Raw genomic sequence first — 20551 nt, 5'->3', positions numbered from 1 at the left:
GATTGGAATTCAGAATAGTTTGTCCTCTTAAATGAGTGATTTGCTCATCCATGATTTTTAGGACACTAAAAATACTCCTATCTTTTAATGCTGTTAGACTGGCCAGATTTTCCCTATAGAAATAGATGGGATCAGAGGGAGAACATTGCTAAGGGCATGGCAGATTTTAGAATATCACAAGAATATTTTAAAACCTGAAATGTTCCCAGAGAAGATGCCAGGTGTATTAATAAACTAAGCTAGAAGGCGAGACTAGGAACTTGTCATCTGCTGTGGGTTTTCTATGCCAAATGCAATTCTGCTAAAGTGTCATTAACATTCTACTTCAGTGGACGTACTTTATTACATTCAGTTAAGTAGTAGTTAAGAGATAAAATAGCATAAAGATTCTTCTTACTCTCTATCCAGTTAAAGGGCAGCCCTGTCCTTGTGATGTCCTACTAGTCCATGACTGGCGCTCCTAGGTGCAACCACAATACAAATAAATTAATCATCATCATCATCATCATAATCCATTTTAGAATCCCATTATTTATCTTAACATAGGCATCTACAAGGCTGCGCATGGTAAGCCTGAAATTCAACTTTCAGTTTAATTTATTAATAACTTATGGATGTGGCAAGCTATACAATCATTTACAAAGTGTAAGAAAGAGACAAGATCCAGCGATAGCTGCTACAATTTTTCAGCATAGGAATCAAGGTGTTTTGGTGATTTTTATTCCATGTCTTTTTGTCCTTATTGTTTTAATTTGATGGCAGATTGCTATGTAGTGTGATGCCATCTTTGCAATTTTAACAAGTGGTATTTGAGATAAACTATGTAATGCATGATTTTATTTTTAATTTGAGATGTTGCTGTGGACGGCTGATTGGAGACCATCCTGGGATAGATTATAGTTCTCCTGTCTACCAGCCTACCAGGGAGAGGGAGAATGAAGAATGGTCTGTCCAGAAGCATACACATACAAGTCCTACTGACTCATTTGGAACGATCAATTTCCAAGACGGAGATCACACTTACCATGCCAAGGTTTGCCTGTAAACTACAACTTTATTTGATTTTATCAATGCTGGATTAACATGAATTCTCTTTTTACTATTCTAATGATAAAGAAAATGGATAAGTTAAAATTAGCACTGGGTGAACCTCAAACTGTTTGGCTGAAACAAGAAAACAGACCAAGTTCAAAGTGGCCCAGTAAAAGGATGTTGCACTATTAGTCTGGGAACAGAACGTAGTAAAATCTCATTCTGTGGACAAGTTAATGATAGAGAGGTAAGGGAGGTGTCATTTGATTTGTAAAAAGCCACAGAATTGTCATTTTAATGGTGTCACCATCTGTGGCATGGCATGGGAAACTCGCTGACCTCCAGGCTCTCAGCCCCGGGTCCTCTGGAGGAAATTTTGATAATACAATGTCATCCAAGATGGGTCAAGTTGGGTATCATTTGAAAGCCCTTTTTCCCATGAACACAATGATACCAAACATGACAAACCTAGACAAATATGTATTTGAGAAAAGTTTAAAAAATGAATGTTTTTAAAATTATATCATAACACAGGGATGCAGTGATTACACAGAGAAAGACATTGATCTTTGATAATCCTAGGGAAGTTAGCCCTGAGAAGTAGGATTGAAAATATTTATTCATCAAAGTCCTATCTTCTCCATCTAGGGCACCACTCCTAGACGCATTGTCACACTGATCCTTGTCTGGGCCACATTCACACATTTCCCTACAGGGCGGGCTGTTGGCCAAATGTTTTCAGGGAAATGAGCATCTGAGCTTTGCACACAAGCATTTCATTTGCTGAAGAATTGATTTGGGAGAACATGGTATTTCATACAAGACAGGTGGGATCAGTGCATCCTCCAAGACATACCCATGCCCTATAGGGGAGGGTAGTTTTAGATGCATTCAGTCAGCCTGGAGCCATTCCATTTCTTGATAATTTGCCCTTTTGATAGCAGGTAGATATGTACCCCTTGTTGGCCATTTGTCTGCTTCTTGGAAAACAACCACTAATGTAACTTTGCAAGTGTTGTAATGTTGGTCTTCAAATGGTAAACTTGACATATGAATGACTCCAGTGCATTTATGATCTCATCAGTGATTGTCTCAGCCATTCCAAGCACTTTCAGAGTGAGGAGAGTGTCTTTGGAGGTTGAATCAAATGCCTTCTGATAAAATTTATGCAATTTATGAATTTGGCTGAGCCACACAGTTTGCATTGGTAAAATCAATATTTGTTTCTGTTGCTTTTACCTTTTGATGCAACATGTTACGTACATTCTTGGTGTACCACTCGAGGTGAAACACAATGTCATTTGCGTGGGTGTCTTTTTTACAAATATTTTTTGGACTATATATCTACATAATTGTTCTTGGTTTGTCATGGTTGGTACCATGGTGGTCGTGGGAGAAAGGGCTTTCAAAACACCCAACGTGACCCATTTCCAAGGACATTGTGCTATACATTTTCCACCAATTGTAGGACCTGGACCTGAGAGGACAGCAAATCCTCCTCCTGCCAATCCACCGAGGGTGACAGCATTGAAATTATGACTCTGTAGATTTTTACTAATCAAATGACACCTACCTTACCCTTCTATCATTAACTTGCCTACAGAATTACACACACACCCAGACTGTACACTGTGATCAAAACAGGCTGGTTCTTATTCACAATGGGGTCCACAGATCCATGACTGTTTCTCTGCTCTACATAGACAGATCAAACCTGTCAATCAGAGGCAGGGGAGGGTAGTTCCACCTCTGAGAAACTGCTGGATTTCATCTTCCTTTCCAGTTGCAGGCAGGAAGACCAGCTCTTCTCCTACTGCAGAGCAAATTTAAAGAAAAAAATGGTTTAAATCTCCAGACCATCAGGATCTGCCTTTATCAGCAGAAAGGATCCCCTTTCTTCTCTGAGTCCCTAGGCCTCTCTGTGCCCCCTGCTTTTCCGGGTAGCATGCAGCATGGCAGAGAGGGCTCAGAACAGAGGGAGAGCCAGACACTGTCTTGTGCACCTCCCTGCTGATTAAGTGCCTGCATGGAGATCTGTGCCTCTTTTGTGGAGGCCCAGGCCTCTCTCAAGTGCTCAGGTTGTGGCAGGGTTTTGGCAGGGTTTCCTGCAGCCTCTGTCTCCAAGCAGGAGTATTCCCAAGAAGCAGTGGCAGCACCTCATCAGCAAAATTCCCTGGGTCTGGCACAGACAAGGGGACCAGCCCTCCAACCAGCACAATCAGCAACTCTCTTCCTCTGACCCCATCCCTCCATCCCTGAGGAGTGAAGATTGAAGTACTGTACCAAAGGGCCAGGGAAGCTTCCTGCCGAGCTGCTGGAGCCCATGCTAGCCACAGCTGTTGGCTGTGGAACAGCTGCCCAGCCCCTCCCTCACACCGCTGCAGAGGCGGGGTGCTACCAATAGTGTTCCAGAGCAGACAGAGCAATGAGAGCCTGATAAGGGGCCCTCGCCCCAACCCCTCCCTCCATTCTACAGCTTGGCCAGCCCTGCAGTAGCCCAGAACTACTCCTGTCAGCCCAGCTCTGTCTCCTAGTGTAGCAAGTGGCCCAATTTGAACCTCCAGGACTGGAGCCTGGTGTGCTCCTGGGGTGGGGTCAGCTTATCTCAAGGCCACATCTAGGAATCTCCCTTGAACAAAGCATGGGACCCAGAGAAGCCCCCTCTGGACCCAGTCCAGCACAAACGTCGCACCTGAACCCCCTCTATCTCAGGGTCAGAAAGCTGTTCAAAAAGTAACCACACAGTCCCTCTTCACAGGACTGTCAATATGAAATATCAGTCTGCATTTGAGAGTCACCCAACATAAAGCACGCAAAAATAACCCCGCGATCCCCTTCATCTTCTGAAGATCCTGACTCGGGGGATTTCTGTAGGATGTGCTCTGAGAAGCACAAAGTGACAGTGAAATGTTTCCTTAAGCTGCCTAAATCTGCAGAGTACAACAGGTAGACATTTCTCAGCACTTCGTTTCTCTGCTCACCTTCATGGAGTGCAGCACATGGGATATTCGTCAGCACCTAGTTCCTCTGCTCACCCTCACATGGGACAATCATCAGTCCTGGGTTCCCCGGCTCACCCTCACAAACTGCAGCCTGGCAAATCACAGATGTGTTGTTTCCTCTAGGTGGGCCATACACACAACCCCACAAAGGGAATTTTCCCTGTTTAGGGCAGGAAGACCATGACTCCAACTCAGAGCTAGAAACTCAAATAGTAAAATATTTTTGTAAAAAACAAGAAGAGACAAAGACCTTGCAAACTAGGGAGATGTATATGGCTATATGTATGTCTCAATGACTTGGACACTTTTATGTTATTCCCAGAAGGTCTCATTTTTTAAAGTCCCTTTGTTTGTGAAACATTAGGATTTTCACAACGAGGTCTTGAAGACTTTAGAACTGAGAACTTTCTAAGGTGCCACCATGTCTAGTTTTGGTTATTTAAGAAACATGCAATATACATGAGTGTATTTCTTCCAGTATATTAGAACCTCTTATGACACCAAACTGGACCAGCTATTGCATCTGATGGTGAAAGAATGGCAGATGGAGCTGCCAAAGCTAGTGATCTCTGTTCATGGAGGCATCCAAAACTTCAAGCTTCCATCTAAGGTCAAACAGGTTTTCAGCAAAGGGTTGGTCAAAGCTGCTGAGACTACAGGAGCATGGATAATAACAGAAGGCATCAACAGTGGTAATTCTTTTTATCTATCTGCCTCTTCATCTAATACTTGCTCTTTGTTTTTCTCATATGTACAGACTTAAGGGATGATACAATTTATTGATGTAATGCAGTAATTTGGGGGTACTTATAACACAAAATAAGAAACTATAATTTGGAAATAAAAATAAAAGAAAACAGATATTTTGAGGGCATAGTAGACAGGGGTGTATCATCAGGCTGCTCCAGTTTTGACCAGCATTCTTAGCACTTTCTGTGAAAAAAGACCTGATCATGTTATGCATGACATAAGAAGCAAACTGCAGACCAGTTAGAGATGGCTGGAGTGCTTGCCTTTGAATAGATTTTGATCTACTTTAGTAAAATGGTTAAGGCCCTAATACTGTATCAACTGCTAGTTATTTTAGTCAAGTGTTTGTTTTAAACAAAATTTCATTTATTTAGATTTCATTCAGTTTTATAATTATGAGCATTTTAAATGATCAGAGGGGTAGCCGTGTTAGTCTGGATCTGTAAAAAGCAACAGAGAGTCCTGTGGCACCTTAAAGACTAACCAGGGCCAGCTCCAGACCCCAGCGTGCCAAGCACGCGCTTGGGGCGGCAATTTGCTGGCAGGGTGGCAGGCAGCTCCAGCGGACCTTCCGCAGGCATGACTGCGGAGGGTTCGCTGGTCCCGCTGCTTGGGTGGACCTCCCGCAAGCATGCTAGCGGATGCTCCACTGGAGCCGCGGGACCAGCGGAACCTCCCCTGGCATGTCTGCAGGAGGTCCCCCGGAGCCGCCGGACTGGCGACCGCCAGAGCCCGCCCCTGAGACTAACAAATGTATTGGAGCATAAGCATAAGTATGCATCTGACAAAGTGGGCACTCACCCACAAAAGCTTCTGCTCCCATACATCTGTTAGTCTTTAAGGTGCCACAGGACTCTTTGTTGTATTTTAAATTATGGTGTTCTGTTAACTAACCTGTGAATGCACTGAAACTCCCTAAAGAATCACTCTTTATTTCAGCATTTGAGGAATGTAATCTTGCTTCTTTAGTTGTATTCAGTGTAGTCATCTCTCATAGGGAACATGCTGATTTTGATGCATCAAGGAAGATTTGGATCTAAGGGAAGCTTGCAAATAACCTATACTACTCTGCTATTGTGCAATATCCTGTAATGGAAATGGCAATAACAGTTTATAAAATCTATGGGAGGGACTTTACCATATCACTGAACTCTTGGTCTTGAGACCTTTAATGGGAGTATGGTAGAGCAACAGTTCATAACCTATACATTATTAGATGAATTTAATCATTTCTCTGTTATCTGTAAATGCTCTGCAAACAGACTTTTTTTTTAACAGATTAGCTTGTTCAAAATTGTTGAAACACTGTCTGAAATCTGTGTGCTTACCATGAGTTGTTTGCAAACTATTCACAATGGGCCAGACCTTCAGCTAGTGTAAATCAGTATAGCTCCCTGAAAATCAGTGTAGCAATGCTGATTTACACCAGTTGAGGGTCATGCCTTTTGCCTAAGGGCTTGTCTGCACAGGGACATTCAGGCAAATTATCCAGATAAACTAAAGATGTAAATTTGAAGTGGATTACTTAAACCACATTAAACCCCTTTTTGGAATAAACCAAAGGCGGGTCGGGAATACTAAAAAAGTGAATTGGTGATGTGCATGAGTGAGTGAGTGAGTGATACTCTCATACCTTTTTTATAGCAATTTTCCAGTTCTAAGTATGAGTGCTCACCATTGATCAGGATCAGGCCTTGAATCACTGGCTGGCATTCATCATAATGTGGCCTGAGGAACTCAGTTTTGAAATTACTGTTTCAGTGTGTATTAGAAGAGGTTGGAAGGGGATAATAAACAAGAGAAAGAAAGATGCATTAGTTCTCTTAGCTATTCTATAATTCAAAAATCAGAAAAGGTCACAGTCCAGGTATTTTTTTTATAATAATAAAATCATTTTTAATTGCTATTAGTTGTAATAACCGCTTGGTAATTTGAAAAAGAAATGTTTCCTTACCAATTTTTGTTTTTGTTTTTTTACTCAAGTTATTTTGTTGAGTGTGAGGCTGCTGATTTATTATGTTGGACTTTTATAAAATAACAAGTTTCTTCTGGGTGAAAATATCCAAAAATAATTAGTTAATTTTGAAAAAAGATTCTCAAAAATTGGGGCACATCAACTTGATATCCATTTAAAGTTATTTAAAAGTATCGAATCTAATTTTTATTTTTAACCATTTAAAAGTAAATCCTAAAGAAGATGTCAATTTTGGCCTTATTTCTGAAAACACTTGTGCTTAACCTTATGCATGTGAATAGTCCCATTGGTTACACACACATGTAAGCGTGAGCAAGTTTGGAGGAATGGGGCACTATATTATTGTCTCAATTAATTAAACCTCACACTTCATATGGATTATAGGAATAGTATCAATAGAGTGTGTAATGATACTTACATTTAAATTACTATAGAGTAAAATAGATGATGGAAACAACTCTGGAAGTGTTGATCACAGTTGTGTAGCAGGAATCTAAATGTAGAATAATAATAACGATTATCTGTTTAGGAGTGTCCAGGCATGTGGGGGACGCATTGAAAGCTCATGCCTCTCAATATTTGAGAAAGATTTGTGCCATTGGAATCCCTCCTTGGGGTATCATTGAGAATCAGAGGGACCTGATTGGAAAAGATGTGAGTTAATTAACTTTTCATTCAGTCACTTGTACAAGAGTCTGTCAGCTTTCTTATCCACTTGTTGGTTTCCACTGTAATATATCTTAATTTTGGTGACCAGATGGAAGATGTAGTCCAGCCCGGGGGGGAATAAAGGCATAAAGCACCCACCTTACAAGCTCTGATAAGGCACTACAGCAGCTCAGACATGTGTAGACCTGAAATGAAATGTTTGTTTCAATTTTTTTCAAATGGGAAAAATTGAAAAAATTGGAAAAATTGACTTTTTTTATGTGGAAAATTTCAGTTTTGTAAAAACTACATTTTCTCCTTTAAAAAAAAATTGACAGCAAATTCCCAACCAGTGCTAATAATATTAAACCCATAAAAACGTTGTTTAATGACAGCTAAGGATGACTTGGAATGACCCACCAACTCAAAACCTAAAAAGTATGGAAATAACAAGTTAAGGGGAAATTCTCCTGCATTTCTTGTTGCTTTCATATTGTCTGCAACACTGTTGATAACTCACTCCTACACTCCATAAGGCTTTCACTTCCATTTCCAACAGATACAAAAAAAGTACGCCAACTTCATTAAACGTACACTTTAGAGCATGATTAGGCCTCCTAAGTGCTTTTGTAATGATAATAGTAATAATAATAATGCCTTAACATTGCTGAGGTTACTATTACGATTTTGTGCTAGAGAGCAAGGTATCTCTGAACTATCACTAAGAGAGGTTTTTGTGTTCATTTCCTAGGTTTTTTTGTAATATAGGGTTGTTGTACCTCAGTGGGTTGTCCTCTAAGGTCAAAGATAGAAGAGGGGGAGATGCCAATGGCAGAAATATAAAAACACCTGTATTTTGGTGTGTAACACTATAATTTACAAATTGTAGTACTCCTTAATTACAAATATGTGTTACAGGATAGTTTTTCATTGTGTGACTTAAATAAACCAGTTCTTTTTGAAAACAAAACTCTAAAAACAAAATCTGTAATATGTGGATGTCCATAACAATGTCTCAGATAGGGGACATCAGGATTTGAACCCTTGTCCCTCAGTTTAAATCTCTATCACTTGATGTACAACAGTAATTGCTAGTGCCTATTTAAGGCTCCGCTGCTAGAGGTGGATTTGGCACAAACTTTTTCTGTGGGTTGCACAGCAGTTTGCTAGATAGCTGGATATCAGGAATGCTGGGCTATAGCTCTGGCTCTGGGCTAAGAGTATGATTTAGTGGTTAGATAGGATAACCAAAGCACATTCATTGTGGAAGGCAGTGTGGCTGACTAGCTAAAATATGCATTGACATGTTAAAGCCCTGGGTTCTGTGCCCACAGTGTCCTTGTATAACTTCTCTATTAACTGATTTGTAAAATGAGGTTGCAGCTCATATTAGGTTGCCTTCTAGGATGGGGTTCATAACTGATATTTTATTAATCAGCAGATTAAGAGCAATATGTGGTGCAAAGCACAGAGTGCTATAGTTTTTTTTTTTTTTGCAAATGTATCCCAAAAAAGTTAGATAATCCTGTAAAATACTTTAAGAAAGGAACTACAGTACTTTGGAACTATTATTTTTTCTGGAGACAGCCAATTTTCATCAAAACACCATGGAAAATTTAAATAGTGTTCAAAGTTTACATTGTAAGTTTTGTGTTTACCATCTTATTAAGATTTTTACAAAACAAGCTGAAATTTCTGACAACTTTAACTTGGGGGTGACTCCATAATAATATCATCTTCCATTCACTATATATTGCACAGACATGAAGATTTATTATTTTTTAAAGATTTCCATTCATCTAGAATTCAGAATGTAAAAATGGTCATAAATGAATGAATAAATAATTGGCGATCATGTATGTATTCTCTAAAACAATACTAAGATGTCATAGTTGCCTTTCACAGTATAGGGCCAGATGGTAATACTTTTACTCACATTTGGTAGTTTCTTAATCCTCAAATTGACTTCAACGGGACTTGTTATGGAGCAAGGTACTATTCAGTGTGAGTAAGCGTACCACAGTCTGGTCCACAGTGAGGCCAAGCAGCAGTACACAGAAAAATAATTTTGGGCATTATCTTCCAGATCTTGATTCCAGTGTACTCTCCACTGGAGTTCCATGAGTGGGGAGAGGATAGACCAGTTGTAGTCTCCCATAGAATGATGTGGAGAATTTTCCCCCAGGTGTGGTAGAAACTTTTAGAAGTTTACCATGTAACAATGAAGTATATAAAAGTCGGGTCACGTGCCAGGTGACACTACTTCAGCCTCCTTTTGATTTTCTCAGGTAGTTTGCCTATATCAGACTCTCAGCAATCCTCTTAGCAAGCTGAGCACCCTCAACAGCATGCACTCCCATTTCATACTGGCAGATGATGGGACAGTGGGCAAATATGGCAATGAGATGAAGCTCAGAAGGAATCTCGAGAAATACTTAAACCTTCAGAAAATACACACCAGTGAGTATTATAATGTCTAATTTATCACAGGTTAAAAGGTTATTAAGATGCTGAGGACTTTCTGTGATATGCTGGGTGTCTTCAACTTCCATGGATTTCAGTGGGAGTGAGGATGGCTCAACATCTTGAAGGATCGAGCCATAAATACTCAGGGGGGGGGGAAAAAGGAAAGGAACAATTTTTTTTTTCAAAAGTCACTAATGACTTTGGGTGCTTCCATTTTTGAATTCCCAGTTTGGAACATCTATGATGAGTCTGATATCACACACTGAAAATCAGACCCATTTAAAGTTTGTCAAATTGGGCACCCAAAAATTGAAAATGTTGATCTGGAGTTCTAGAAAGCCAGAGTAGAGCATGGCTTCTGTTTCATAACTCTTTATGACAGCACTGGTAACTTTCTCAAATATTTTCCAGACATTTACAAAGAGAGAAAAATGTCAAATACAGTGAAATTCAAAGAAATGTGTTCACGTTTTGCAATTCTTTTGTATTGCACAGCTGTCATTTTTGCTGTTGGCAAACAGTGCAATAACTGGTTGCAAAAGAGGAATTGTCAGAATGTCCAATAAATTTTTTGTGTCTGTGAAATAAGCAAAAGGCAAGTTTCACAACTTTCATTTCCATTGTGGAATTGTTTGCACATGTAATACTTCATTTATGCCTGAGTTAAAGAAACCATAAAATATGTCTTTATAGTCTGTGTAAAGTACTTATTTTCATGTAATAAGACCATCATCAGTGATTTATGGAAAGCTTGATGCTGGTCTAATGATCAAATCACAAGGTATGTTAGAAAGAAACACTATTAGATCAACTGTAATATTTGAGTCCTTGGTTCCTTTTACCTACTCACCTCTTATAAGCACAGAAATGTATCCAAGAATCTCCTGAATCCATTCATGTTTTTTGTTTCCTGTTCAGTTATAGATATAAAAAAAGAAAATTTGTAACTATTGTATATTAGGTTTTCATTTGCTATGTCCATTTTTGTTTACTGTAATATTACCCAACTACCAGCTATTTCAAATTATTAAAATCACCTCTCCCCAGAATACATAGCATATAGACAATTTTTTAAAAAAAGCACCCAGTTGCTCCTGAGTGTGTGCAAATATTTATATGCACAGTCACTTTTTCTATGCATGCATAAATTTTGCAAGCAGAACTCACAGGAACTGCTATTGCAGGCCATGCAAGAGAAGGGAAGGCTTCTTGTGCCCCATTTCCTTCCTCATGAGTAGGGTGACCAGACAGCAAGTGTGAAAAATCGGGGCAGGGGGTGCGGGGTAATAGGAGCCTATATAAGAAAAAGACCCAAAAATCGGGACTGTCCCTATAAAAGCGGGACATCTAGTCACCCTACTCATGAGTCCATGCCCAGGCCTGCTTATAGTCTTGCCCAGTTTCTCAATAATCTTTTGTTTTAATGGCAGAGTTCCTTTGAGACAGCCTTGAATTGCCTGATGCAAAGTGGGAGAAATAAAGGCATTGTTTTGTTTTTATCAATTAAGACATATCTCTCATGGTTTCTTTTGTAGGTACAAGCTGACAGACCTATGTTTATGATGTGTGCTGTGGGAGTGATAACTTTGCTGTTAGTAACTGGTTGTGTGTGGTTTGAAACAGGAATGGGACAAGGTGTACCAGTGGTTGGGCTAGTGGTAGAAGGAGGCCCAAACGTGATCCTAATGGTTTGGGAATATGTGAGGGATACTCCTGCTGTCCCTGTGGTGGTCTGTGAGGGCACTGGCCGAGCTGCAGATCTTCTGGCTTTTATTCATAAACACACAGCAGATACAGGGTGAGTAGCTGCGCGCTGCACCCTTTTTTTTTTTTAATATTATTGGGTGGTGGTGGTGAAAATGCCTATTTCCAAATCAGACAATTGTGAGAAATGTAGTGAAGTAGTCTTTGCCAGGAACTCCAGGGTTCTGATACCACCCCTGATGACAACCCCTCCAGCCCCTGTGACCTTTTCCTAGATTTACCCTCTCATATGGAATTTCCCTTGTGATAAAAATAACAAGATTTGCACAAAAATAATGAGATGATTGTTAAATGGTTAATATATAAAATGTAATTTTTTGGTGATCCATTTTTTAATTTTTGGAATCCCCTTGCACAACGTCATTGTGTGTTTTATTTGAGACATTTAGCATTGCCTACCATCCTAAATATATTGGGCAAGGTGATTTTTGGTTGCTGCTTAAGGAGCTCTCATTCACATATCTGCTTGTCCTATGTCCAGCAATTAATTCTGTCCTCACCCAGTCCCTATAAGTTCATTCACTATCCCCTAGCCTCTCAGTTCACCTCATGCCAGTCCAGCTCCCCCAGCCTCACATCTGCTCCTCCTGGGGTTCTTCACATTTCTATGTGTAGCCCTTGCTGTGCCACGGTTAGAGTTGAAGGTCTCCTTATTCTGGAGTTAGTCTTTGAATGTATAGGTCTCCACGTGCTATGGATAGGGTTTGGGCCCATACTCTTCCCTGGCCCAGGTTTAGGTTGGAGACCTCTGACTTCAATGGTCTAGGGCTAGGGTTGGAGGCCAGAGGTTTTCCAAGGTTAGGGTTGGGGCTTGTAGGCCTCTCTCAGTGAGAGATAGAGTTGGAGACCATAGAGGTCTGTGGGTTAGGGTTAGTGTTGAGACACCTAGTCATCTGTGGGCCAGTATTAATGCTTGAGCCTATAGCTCTGTCCTATCTATAGTTAGAGTTTGTGATCCTAGGTGTCACTCTATCCCAAAGTCATCAACTCATTTCAACGCCTACATCCCAGGGATGCCTGCAGGCTTCAGTCTCAATCTTATCCCCAAGGACCCGAGGGCTCCATTCCAAGCCATAACCCTATGGACACCTGCAGGCCCCAAACCTGACCTTATCCCTGGTGAGCCCCACAGGTCCAGCTCTGACCCTAATCTGCAGCCACTGACCAGCCCTGGCCTTAACCCTGTTGTGACCTTCAGCCATGGCCACCAACTGACCCCAGCCCCAACTGTAGGCCAGGGCCATAGACCAGCTTGATCCTTAACAGAAACTTACCCTATAGAATACAGTGTCCAGTACTGACCTTGACACTGATTGTGGGTGCTGGATGCTCAGCCAGTCCCAACCATAACACTTGGCAGTGGCTAGCACTTGACTCCAAGTCCAAACCTAGCCCAGGATTGCCATTGGCCCTATCCCTAACCCACCCCCAGGGCCAACAATCGGGCCCAATCTTTGCCCAAGGCTAATAACCAGCATTAACTCTAACCCCAGCCCTGCATCACCAGCTGATTTTCCCTAGCCCATACTTACCCTATCAGGGGGACTTCATCCTGTCCCAGTCATTTTCCTGCATTGAGGCCCCCATCTGACCTCATCCCTAAACCTAATTTGTGGCTCCCATTCAGATCAAAAATGAACCCTAGGTCTGAGTTTCCAAGCATAATCCTGTCCCCTCTCCACACTTTTCAGTTCTAACAACCTGGGGCCCACATCTTCCTGGGGCTGCCATCTGGCCATATTGAATCCCTGTCCCTCATCTGCAATCTGTCCTCAATTCTGAATCTAGTTTGGGGTCCCCTTTTGGCCCCAGTACTAAACCTAGTATGTTGCCCTAACTTGCCAGGAGCCTCCAATTAAAGCCCACATCTATGCCCAAGCCCAACCTTAGCTCAGGGCCATCGATGCACCTCAAATCTAAACAAATATGGATATTTAAAAAAAAAATTTCATGGGAAAATGGACTTTTTTTCTAAATCAAAAATGTTAGTGAAAAATTGTCCATTTTTGAAAATGTTCATGGACTTATTCACAATGTTGTCATTATTTAAACATTTGTAATATATATTTTGTTCTATAGCTCTCTTTGATGTTGTTTGTTAGCTTTTTAGAGTACAATTTTTGGTAACATACTTTTATATCTTTTTTGCTTGTTCTTTTTATTTATTTTTATTTTATTTTCCAGTAAGTTTTTTTAATTAAAGGAGAAATGAGAAAAAAGATGGAAAAAGATAAGAAAAAACCAGTGAACAATAAATGGAAAGTATGATACCAGGCAACTTTAATTAAATTTTGTGAACATAATTTAAAAGGTAGAAAGAAATTGCAAAAGCAAGTTTGAAATCTGTTTTTCATTAAATTGTTTTAATTTTTTACCATTAGTATTCATAATACTTTTCAAACTAATTAGCTTTGCCATTGATTGCATTTACATTGGTTCATAACATTTAAATACAGTATTAAACAAATATTGTATATTGGTCTATGCCCTGCCTTTGTTATGCATGAGTGATGCTGTGGAAGGTGAAGGCAATATCGTACTGAAGACAAAGTATGCGTTACTGTATCCACTAGCCTACTCTGTTATGACAAGTTTCTTCTGTCAGAGTAACTTCTGAGAAAGAGATCAGTGAGATGAGGTATCCTATGGCACAATTTATTCTTGTCTTTGTACTTATCTGTTCCTCAGAGATTTGCCCCCTCAGCTGAAGGAGGAGATATCAGTAATGATTCAGAACACCTTTAATTTTGGGCAGAAACAGTCCATTCATCTATTTCAAATGCTGATGGAGTGTATGGTGTACAGAGAATCTGTGAGTATGATGGCTTGTTGATTTGTATTACAATCTTTTTCATTTGCTATAAAACTATGATCTTTTTCTTGATTATGAAATAGATTGGCCTGGTCACAGAGGCTATAGTAATATTATCTCTGATATAAATATAGCAGGCCAAAGTTTGTCCTCAGTTACCTCTGTACAGTCTGATTGGTGTTAATGGAGGTTTCATAAGTGTTTCATCTCCCAAATTGACTTTTCCCATCCCTTTTATGAGACCCAGGTGTTTCAGCACAATTAGTCCAGTGCCCTTAGGCTGGGAAGCAGCTAATTCTGGTACAGGCAGGCTGATTGAACAGAGCTGGCTAGCAAGCCCCAGGCCTCCTGGCTCTTAAATGGGACGGCCACCCTGCTACACATCTCCTTCCCTCCTTAAAGCTTTGCTTGGCTGCAGCGCAGGTTCTACCATTTACAGCCATACATCAAGCTTGGACAGACTGTTTTCCTGGCTGCCATCCCTCCTGCACTTCTCTTAGCTGGCTAACTTCCAAGATCAATTGGTCTTTTTCCCAGCACGCTTTCTCCATGTTGGAAATCTGGAGACACAATCTTCCATGTCATGTTCCAGCATCATTACTTGTAATTCCAAGCACTATTTTCTCTCAGCTAGCTCCTTTTTCTCTTTCAGAGCCTTCTCCAAGGCAGCCTTTTCTCTTTCTCCAAGGCAGCCAATTCCACACAGTGGTTCTCCTTCCCCAGGTCAGCTCCTGCTTTATGGCTTGTGCCACAACACTTGCATAGGAAGAGTGTATCTCTGATCATCCTAGCCCCGCCCCATCCCTGAGGCCCCACTCCCACTCACTACATTCTCCCTCCCTCAGTGGTTCTCTCTCCCCTACCCTCCAACTGGGGTTGTGGGCTACAGGGTGGGGCCAGAAATGAGGGGTTCAGGGTGCAGGAGGGGATTCAGAGTTGGGGCAGGGAGTTGGGTTGTGGGAGGGGCTCTGGGCTTTGGGGTGGGGCTGGGGATGAGCAGTTTGGGGTGCAGGAGGGGGCTCTGGGCTGGGGGCAAGGCTGGAGTAGGGGGTTGGTGTGGACTTACCTTGGGTGGCTCCCGGTCAGCGGCACAGTGAGGCTAAGACAGGCTCCTTGCCTATCCTGACTCCAGCACTGCGCCCCGGAAGTGGTCAGCAGGTCCATGGCTTCCCTCGTCTAGGAGATGGACCTGCTGGCCGCTTCTGGGGCACAGTGCTGTGCAGCATTGCCATCTGGACTGTTAACCGCCTGGTCGGCAGTGCTGACCGGAGCCACCAGAATCCCTTTTTGACTGGGTGTTCCGGTCGAAAACCAGACACTTGGTCACCCTAGCCTGAACATCTGCACCATAATTAAACAGCTCCGCAAGCTTGAGTCAGCTGGTACAGGCCAACCGTAGATTTTTAATTACAATGTAGACCAGGGGTCAGCAACCTTTCAGAAGTTGTGTGCTGAGTCTTCATTTATTCACTCTGATTTAAGGTTTTGTGTGCCAGTCATACATTTTAACATTTTTAGAAGGTCTCTTTCTATATGTCTATAATATATAATTAAACTATTCTTGTATGTAAAGTAAATAAGGTTTAAAAAATGTTTAAGAAGCTTCATTTAAAGTTAAATTAAAATGCAGAGCCCCCCAGACTGGTGGCCAGGACCCGGACAGTGTGAGTGCTGAAAATCAGCTCATGTGCTGCCTTTGGCACAGTGCCACAGGTTGCCTACCCCGACGTAGACGTACCCTAAATGGTACATTTTCATTGTGGTGCACAAGGAGATACATTCATTTATAGATATCTTTGTTAACGTTGCTGAGAGCTGTGCAACTTATTTCACTGCACACTAGGTCAAGAAAGAAAACCCATGTGTTTCTTTGGAAGGACTTTTCCACCTTCCCCAAAATAACGTGCTTTTGCAACACTGACAGATAACCATATTTGATGCAGAGTCAGAGGAGCAGCAGGACATTGATTTGGCAATCCTGACAGCACTCCTGAAAGGTACTTTTCTAACAATACTTCTGTTTTCCTATGACCTACAGATTCATTGACATGCCCTTTCAAAGAAAGGAAGGAAAAGAAGCTAATGTATGAAAGTTAATGGAGCCTTTTCTTGTTTTCTAGGTACAAATATATCTGCATCAGATCAGCTAAATTTGGCGTTGGCATGGAATAGACTGGACATTGCCAAGAAACATATATTGGTTTGTGGACAAGACTGGAAGGTACTTTTCAATTTTATTTTCCAGCATGTGTTTGTTTTTTACAGCAAAGCTTTTTAATTCTCCTTGTGTTTTCACCACTGCTTTGCATCTGACAGACTCTGTCTGATGAGTAACTTGGGAGTTTGAGTTCATATACCTGTCTGGTGGTGTCAGCATCTTTAGTATTTGGAAATGCAAAGTTTTTCTAGGGGGCATTCAACATGGAATGTTCAAGCTAAGTTTTGTTCCTCACTTCTGTTTAGGTTCCTGAATCCCCCCCTCTCCATCCCCCCGGGTCTTCCTTGGACACCCACTTAAGGTTTTAGGCTTCCCAGCAATCACTTCTGTAGGAGCAGAGACCAGCATCTCTCTCTCTCTCTCTCGCTCCCTTTAGACTGAGGGTTTAGGCTGGCAGTCCCTCTGCACACTATTGTGATTTTCCAGCACGTGTGACCAGAGTCTGGCACTTGTGTTTAACTCTTTCTCTAGGGGCCATAAGAACATACACCAATTGCCAACCAGTCTTCTCAAAGCAAACTGCATTTATTCTTAGGACAAAAGCATCATAGAGATAACATATTAAAAACAATAAAAGGACCTGCACACATGCTAAAAGCTTACCAGAGGCCATCCCCATCTCCAACACAGAGCTCTGGTAGGTGTCAGTCTTTCAAACAAGTCTGATGGTACTAATAAAATATGCTGGTTTCTTACACAGGTGACTCATTTTTTGCAGTTAATGTTTTTCTGGTTGTAGATGCAAATCTTTCAACATAAACAGTTCTAGTAGGAATAGGTTTATATCTAGTCTTCCTATTCCTTTTGCCTCCTTTTTTCTTCTGTCTACATCTATTTTCTAGCTATTTTCTGTCTTTCTATCAGATCTTTGGATTCTCCTTAAGTGAAAATGATGCCATTTACAGGGACATTGTCAAGGTTGGTACATTCAGACCAAAATGACAGTACATTGTTTTGTTTCCAAAACAGATGCTTAGATATTCTTAAAAACGATGACTAGCCCAACATAAATTAGTGACCTTCAATAATACACCATTGCAAGCTAACAAAAGAGGATAAGCAGTTAATTAAAAATAGATTTCATTTTCAAACTGTTATGGTATTATTTGTTAATAGAGTACAACCCCCCCCCGGCAACTTAAAAATAACAAAAGCAATATACACATTTATTTGCATCTTGTTGAAGCAATAATTGTATGTTTCAATATCAGAATTACTTATTGAGGTATTTTTAGATCTGCTGGCATCCTTTTAGTTTCATTGAAACACATTTTCGGCTGCAACACATGGTGAAATCCTGGCCCCACTGAAGCCAATGGCAAAACTTCCATTGACTTCAGAGGGGCAAGGGCCTGAATTCACTCATTGCTTTTAGGGGTTAGGAAAGTCATTGTTCCAGACTCCAAGGAGCTAAAAGTTTTTGTTTAATTGTTCTTATTCCATTTGTCACTTTCCTTCTTCAAACTGCATTTGATTATGACTTTTTATTTTGTTAAAAATAATTAGCAACTTAATAAAATGTGTCAGGAGAATAGAGAGAACGGATATAATAAATTGTATTGTATTGTTTACTATTTAGTTTGAAAAACGTGACCAGCTAGTATATCATTTATCTAATCAAGCTCTTTATCATGCTTTCAAATCAAGCGAGGCAAAGTCCTTTAATCACAATCAGTCTCTGACTCATTTTATAGGCCTTAGTTATGTTAAAAACACTCTTGCACACACAAAAACACTAATAGTGGTGATTAGTGGACTGTCGTCTGCAGTATCTACAACTGGTTCTTTTACGTTGATACCTGGTTAAACATAACTGCCTATAAGACATAGGATTGTACATTATGCAGATTGCTGCTTTTGGCTACTTCAGACCTGGATGAGGCCAGACACTGGAACTGAGAGCAGGGAGGATGACTCTCCTGTGCGCTCAATGATGGCCTTGCTGGTGCCCAGGCAGCGTGGAGGAGGAAACCTCCTGACTTGAAGAGGGGATAAAAGATGGCCTGGGGGAGGGAAAGGAGTAGAATGGGACAAGGAGTTTGGTGAGATTGGGAGCCTGGTGAATGAAATGGGGGAGGGAACTGAGAGCCAGTTGGGGAAGACCAGGTCTGACAGGATAAGGAGATTGGGAACCAATGTATATGTGTATGTATGTGGCGGGGGGAGGGGAAGGAGTTAGGGAGACAAATCTGGCAAGGAGCCAGGATGCAAGGGACCACTGGGACTGACTGACTGGGCTAAGAGACTGGCACAAGGAGTCATGGAGAGTCAAGACTGGGACTGGGGGGAGCTCAGAAGGCGTTACTGGGACTGGGATGGACAAAGACTGGAATGAGAAGCTTGAGGGGTAGAGACTGGGACTGGATAGGGAAGAAGAATGGGGCTGGGATGAGGAAGTGGGTGTGGGGAAGAAACAGGTCTGGTATAGGGACAGATTGGAGGGGGATGGAGTATAGCGGGAGGGATAGCTCAGTGGTTTGAGCATTGGCCTGCTAAACCCAGAGTTATGAGCTCAATCCTTGAGGGAGCCATTTAGGGATCTGGGGCAAAAATCTGTCTGGGGATTGGTCCTGCTTTGAGCAGGGGGTTGGACTAGATGACATCCTGAGGTCCCTTCCAACCCTGATATTCTATGATTAGAGGTCAAGTTTGGGGTGCATAATGGAATGTTAAACTGTATTATACCATTCAGCCTTTAGGTGACACAGTGAGTAAAATACCTTATTTAAATGAATCTCAGCCATATCTGGCAGAGCATTAAAGGATCTGGTGATGAACACATCTGGTGTATATAAGAAAGCTCTGTAGCCATGTCTGGTATAAGGACATGATGGGGAAACAGGCAGAAGGGATAGTGAGCACTGGAGAACATTCCTTTCCAGAGACTGGAATGGAACCCAAGATTCCTGAGTCTCGCACTTCCTCTGCTTTCAGCAAATTTATGTGGAACCCACTGGCAAAGTGTGTGCTGGTCCCCACAGAGAAGGACAACCTGTTATTGCTATCTGTTGTTCTGTACAGAAGTGGCAGAGGTCTGCTGATGAACAATTATGTAGCTATATAGTCCAGCAAATGTTTAAAAATCAACATTTTTTAAAATTATACTTTTACACAAGTATGCCAAACAGGAGCGCCACCAGTTTTTTTTGCCACCCCCGGTGGCGGAAGGTCCCGCCTCTGAAATGCTGCCCCCAACAAAGGCGGCGGAAGGTCCAGCTGCTGCAGTTGCCGCCCCCCAAATGTTAGTGCCCTAGGTGACCACCTAGGTCGCCTAATAGATTGCGCCGGCCCTGATGCCAAACACATAGCTTTCACAGTGTTAAATTGTGGCCCTCGACTGACAGTACTGTATTATCAGTTAATGCTCAGAACATGATATCTGATTCATGTTAAAATTGCTGATTGCTATAAATGGAATGCTTCAAATTGTTTGCCATCATCGGGGAAAAAGAAGGTGTTCAGTGGTATTGATGATCAGCTTTGCTTATTATGCCAAAAGAGTTGTAATGAGGCATTGTTCCAGCCAAAAATTATTAGAATCCATCTGCAAATGATATGCACATAGTTACATAACATACTTAATTACACTCCCAAAGTAATTTATTACAAAACCCTTGTTTTTCTTTTGGTCATGATCATTTTTAGGCATCAATGGGGAGACAAATATTACTACTAGTCAGTATCCAAAGATTCAGCTACTACTGTGGAGGACCTGGTTAAACACAACACGCAGTGGCACCTTATAAGCTGTAAGAAGTGCACTCATAAATTGCATTTGGCAAGGTTGGAGAGGAAGTACATAGTGCAACAGGAAAAAGTTGAAGATGGGAGGAGTTTCAAAAAGGAAATGGGGTTGTTAAAAGATTGCCAGTTCCTTTCTGTGC

The 20551-nt window shown here is 41.3% G+C and overlaps 1 protein-coding gene across 1 annotated transcript in view; it reads left to right on the top strand.

The window, feature by feature from the left end:
* Positions 1–20551, top strand: part of TRPM6 (transient receptor potential cation channel subfamily M member 6) — a 125542-nt gene that overhangs the window by 33034 nt on the left and 71957 nt on the right. Inside the window, exons 4-11 of the mRNA XM_045022164.1 lie at positions 853–1033; positions 4513–4726; positions 7289–7413; positions 9696–9867; positions 11497–11671; positions 14326–14449; positions 16374–16446; positions 16570–16670. Coding sequence (XP_044878099.1) covers positions 853–1033; positions 4513–4726; positions 7289–7413; positions 9696–9867; positions 11497–11671; positions 14326–14449; positions 16374–16446; positions 16570–16670 — 1165 coding nt within the window. The remainder of the gene's footprint in view (positions 1–852; positions 1034–4512; positions 4727–7288; positions 7414–9695; positions 9868–11496; positions 11672–14325; positions 14450–16373; positions 16447–16569; positions 16671–20551) is intronic.

This window comes from Mauremys mutica, chromosome 6 (assembly GCF_020497125.1).
Source record: "Mauremys mutica isolate MM-2020 ecotype Southern chromosome 6, ASM2049712v1, whole genome shotgun sequence".
Lineage (NCBI taxonomy): Eukaryota > Metazoa > Chordata > Testudines > Geoemydidae > Mauremys > Mauremys mutica.
This window is presented reverse-complemented; position numbering and strand designations above follow the sequence as displayed.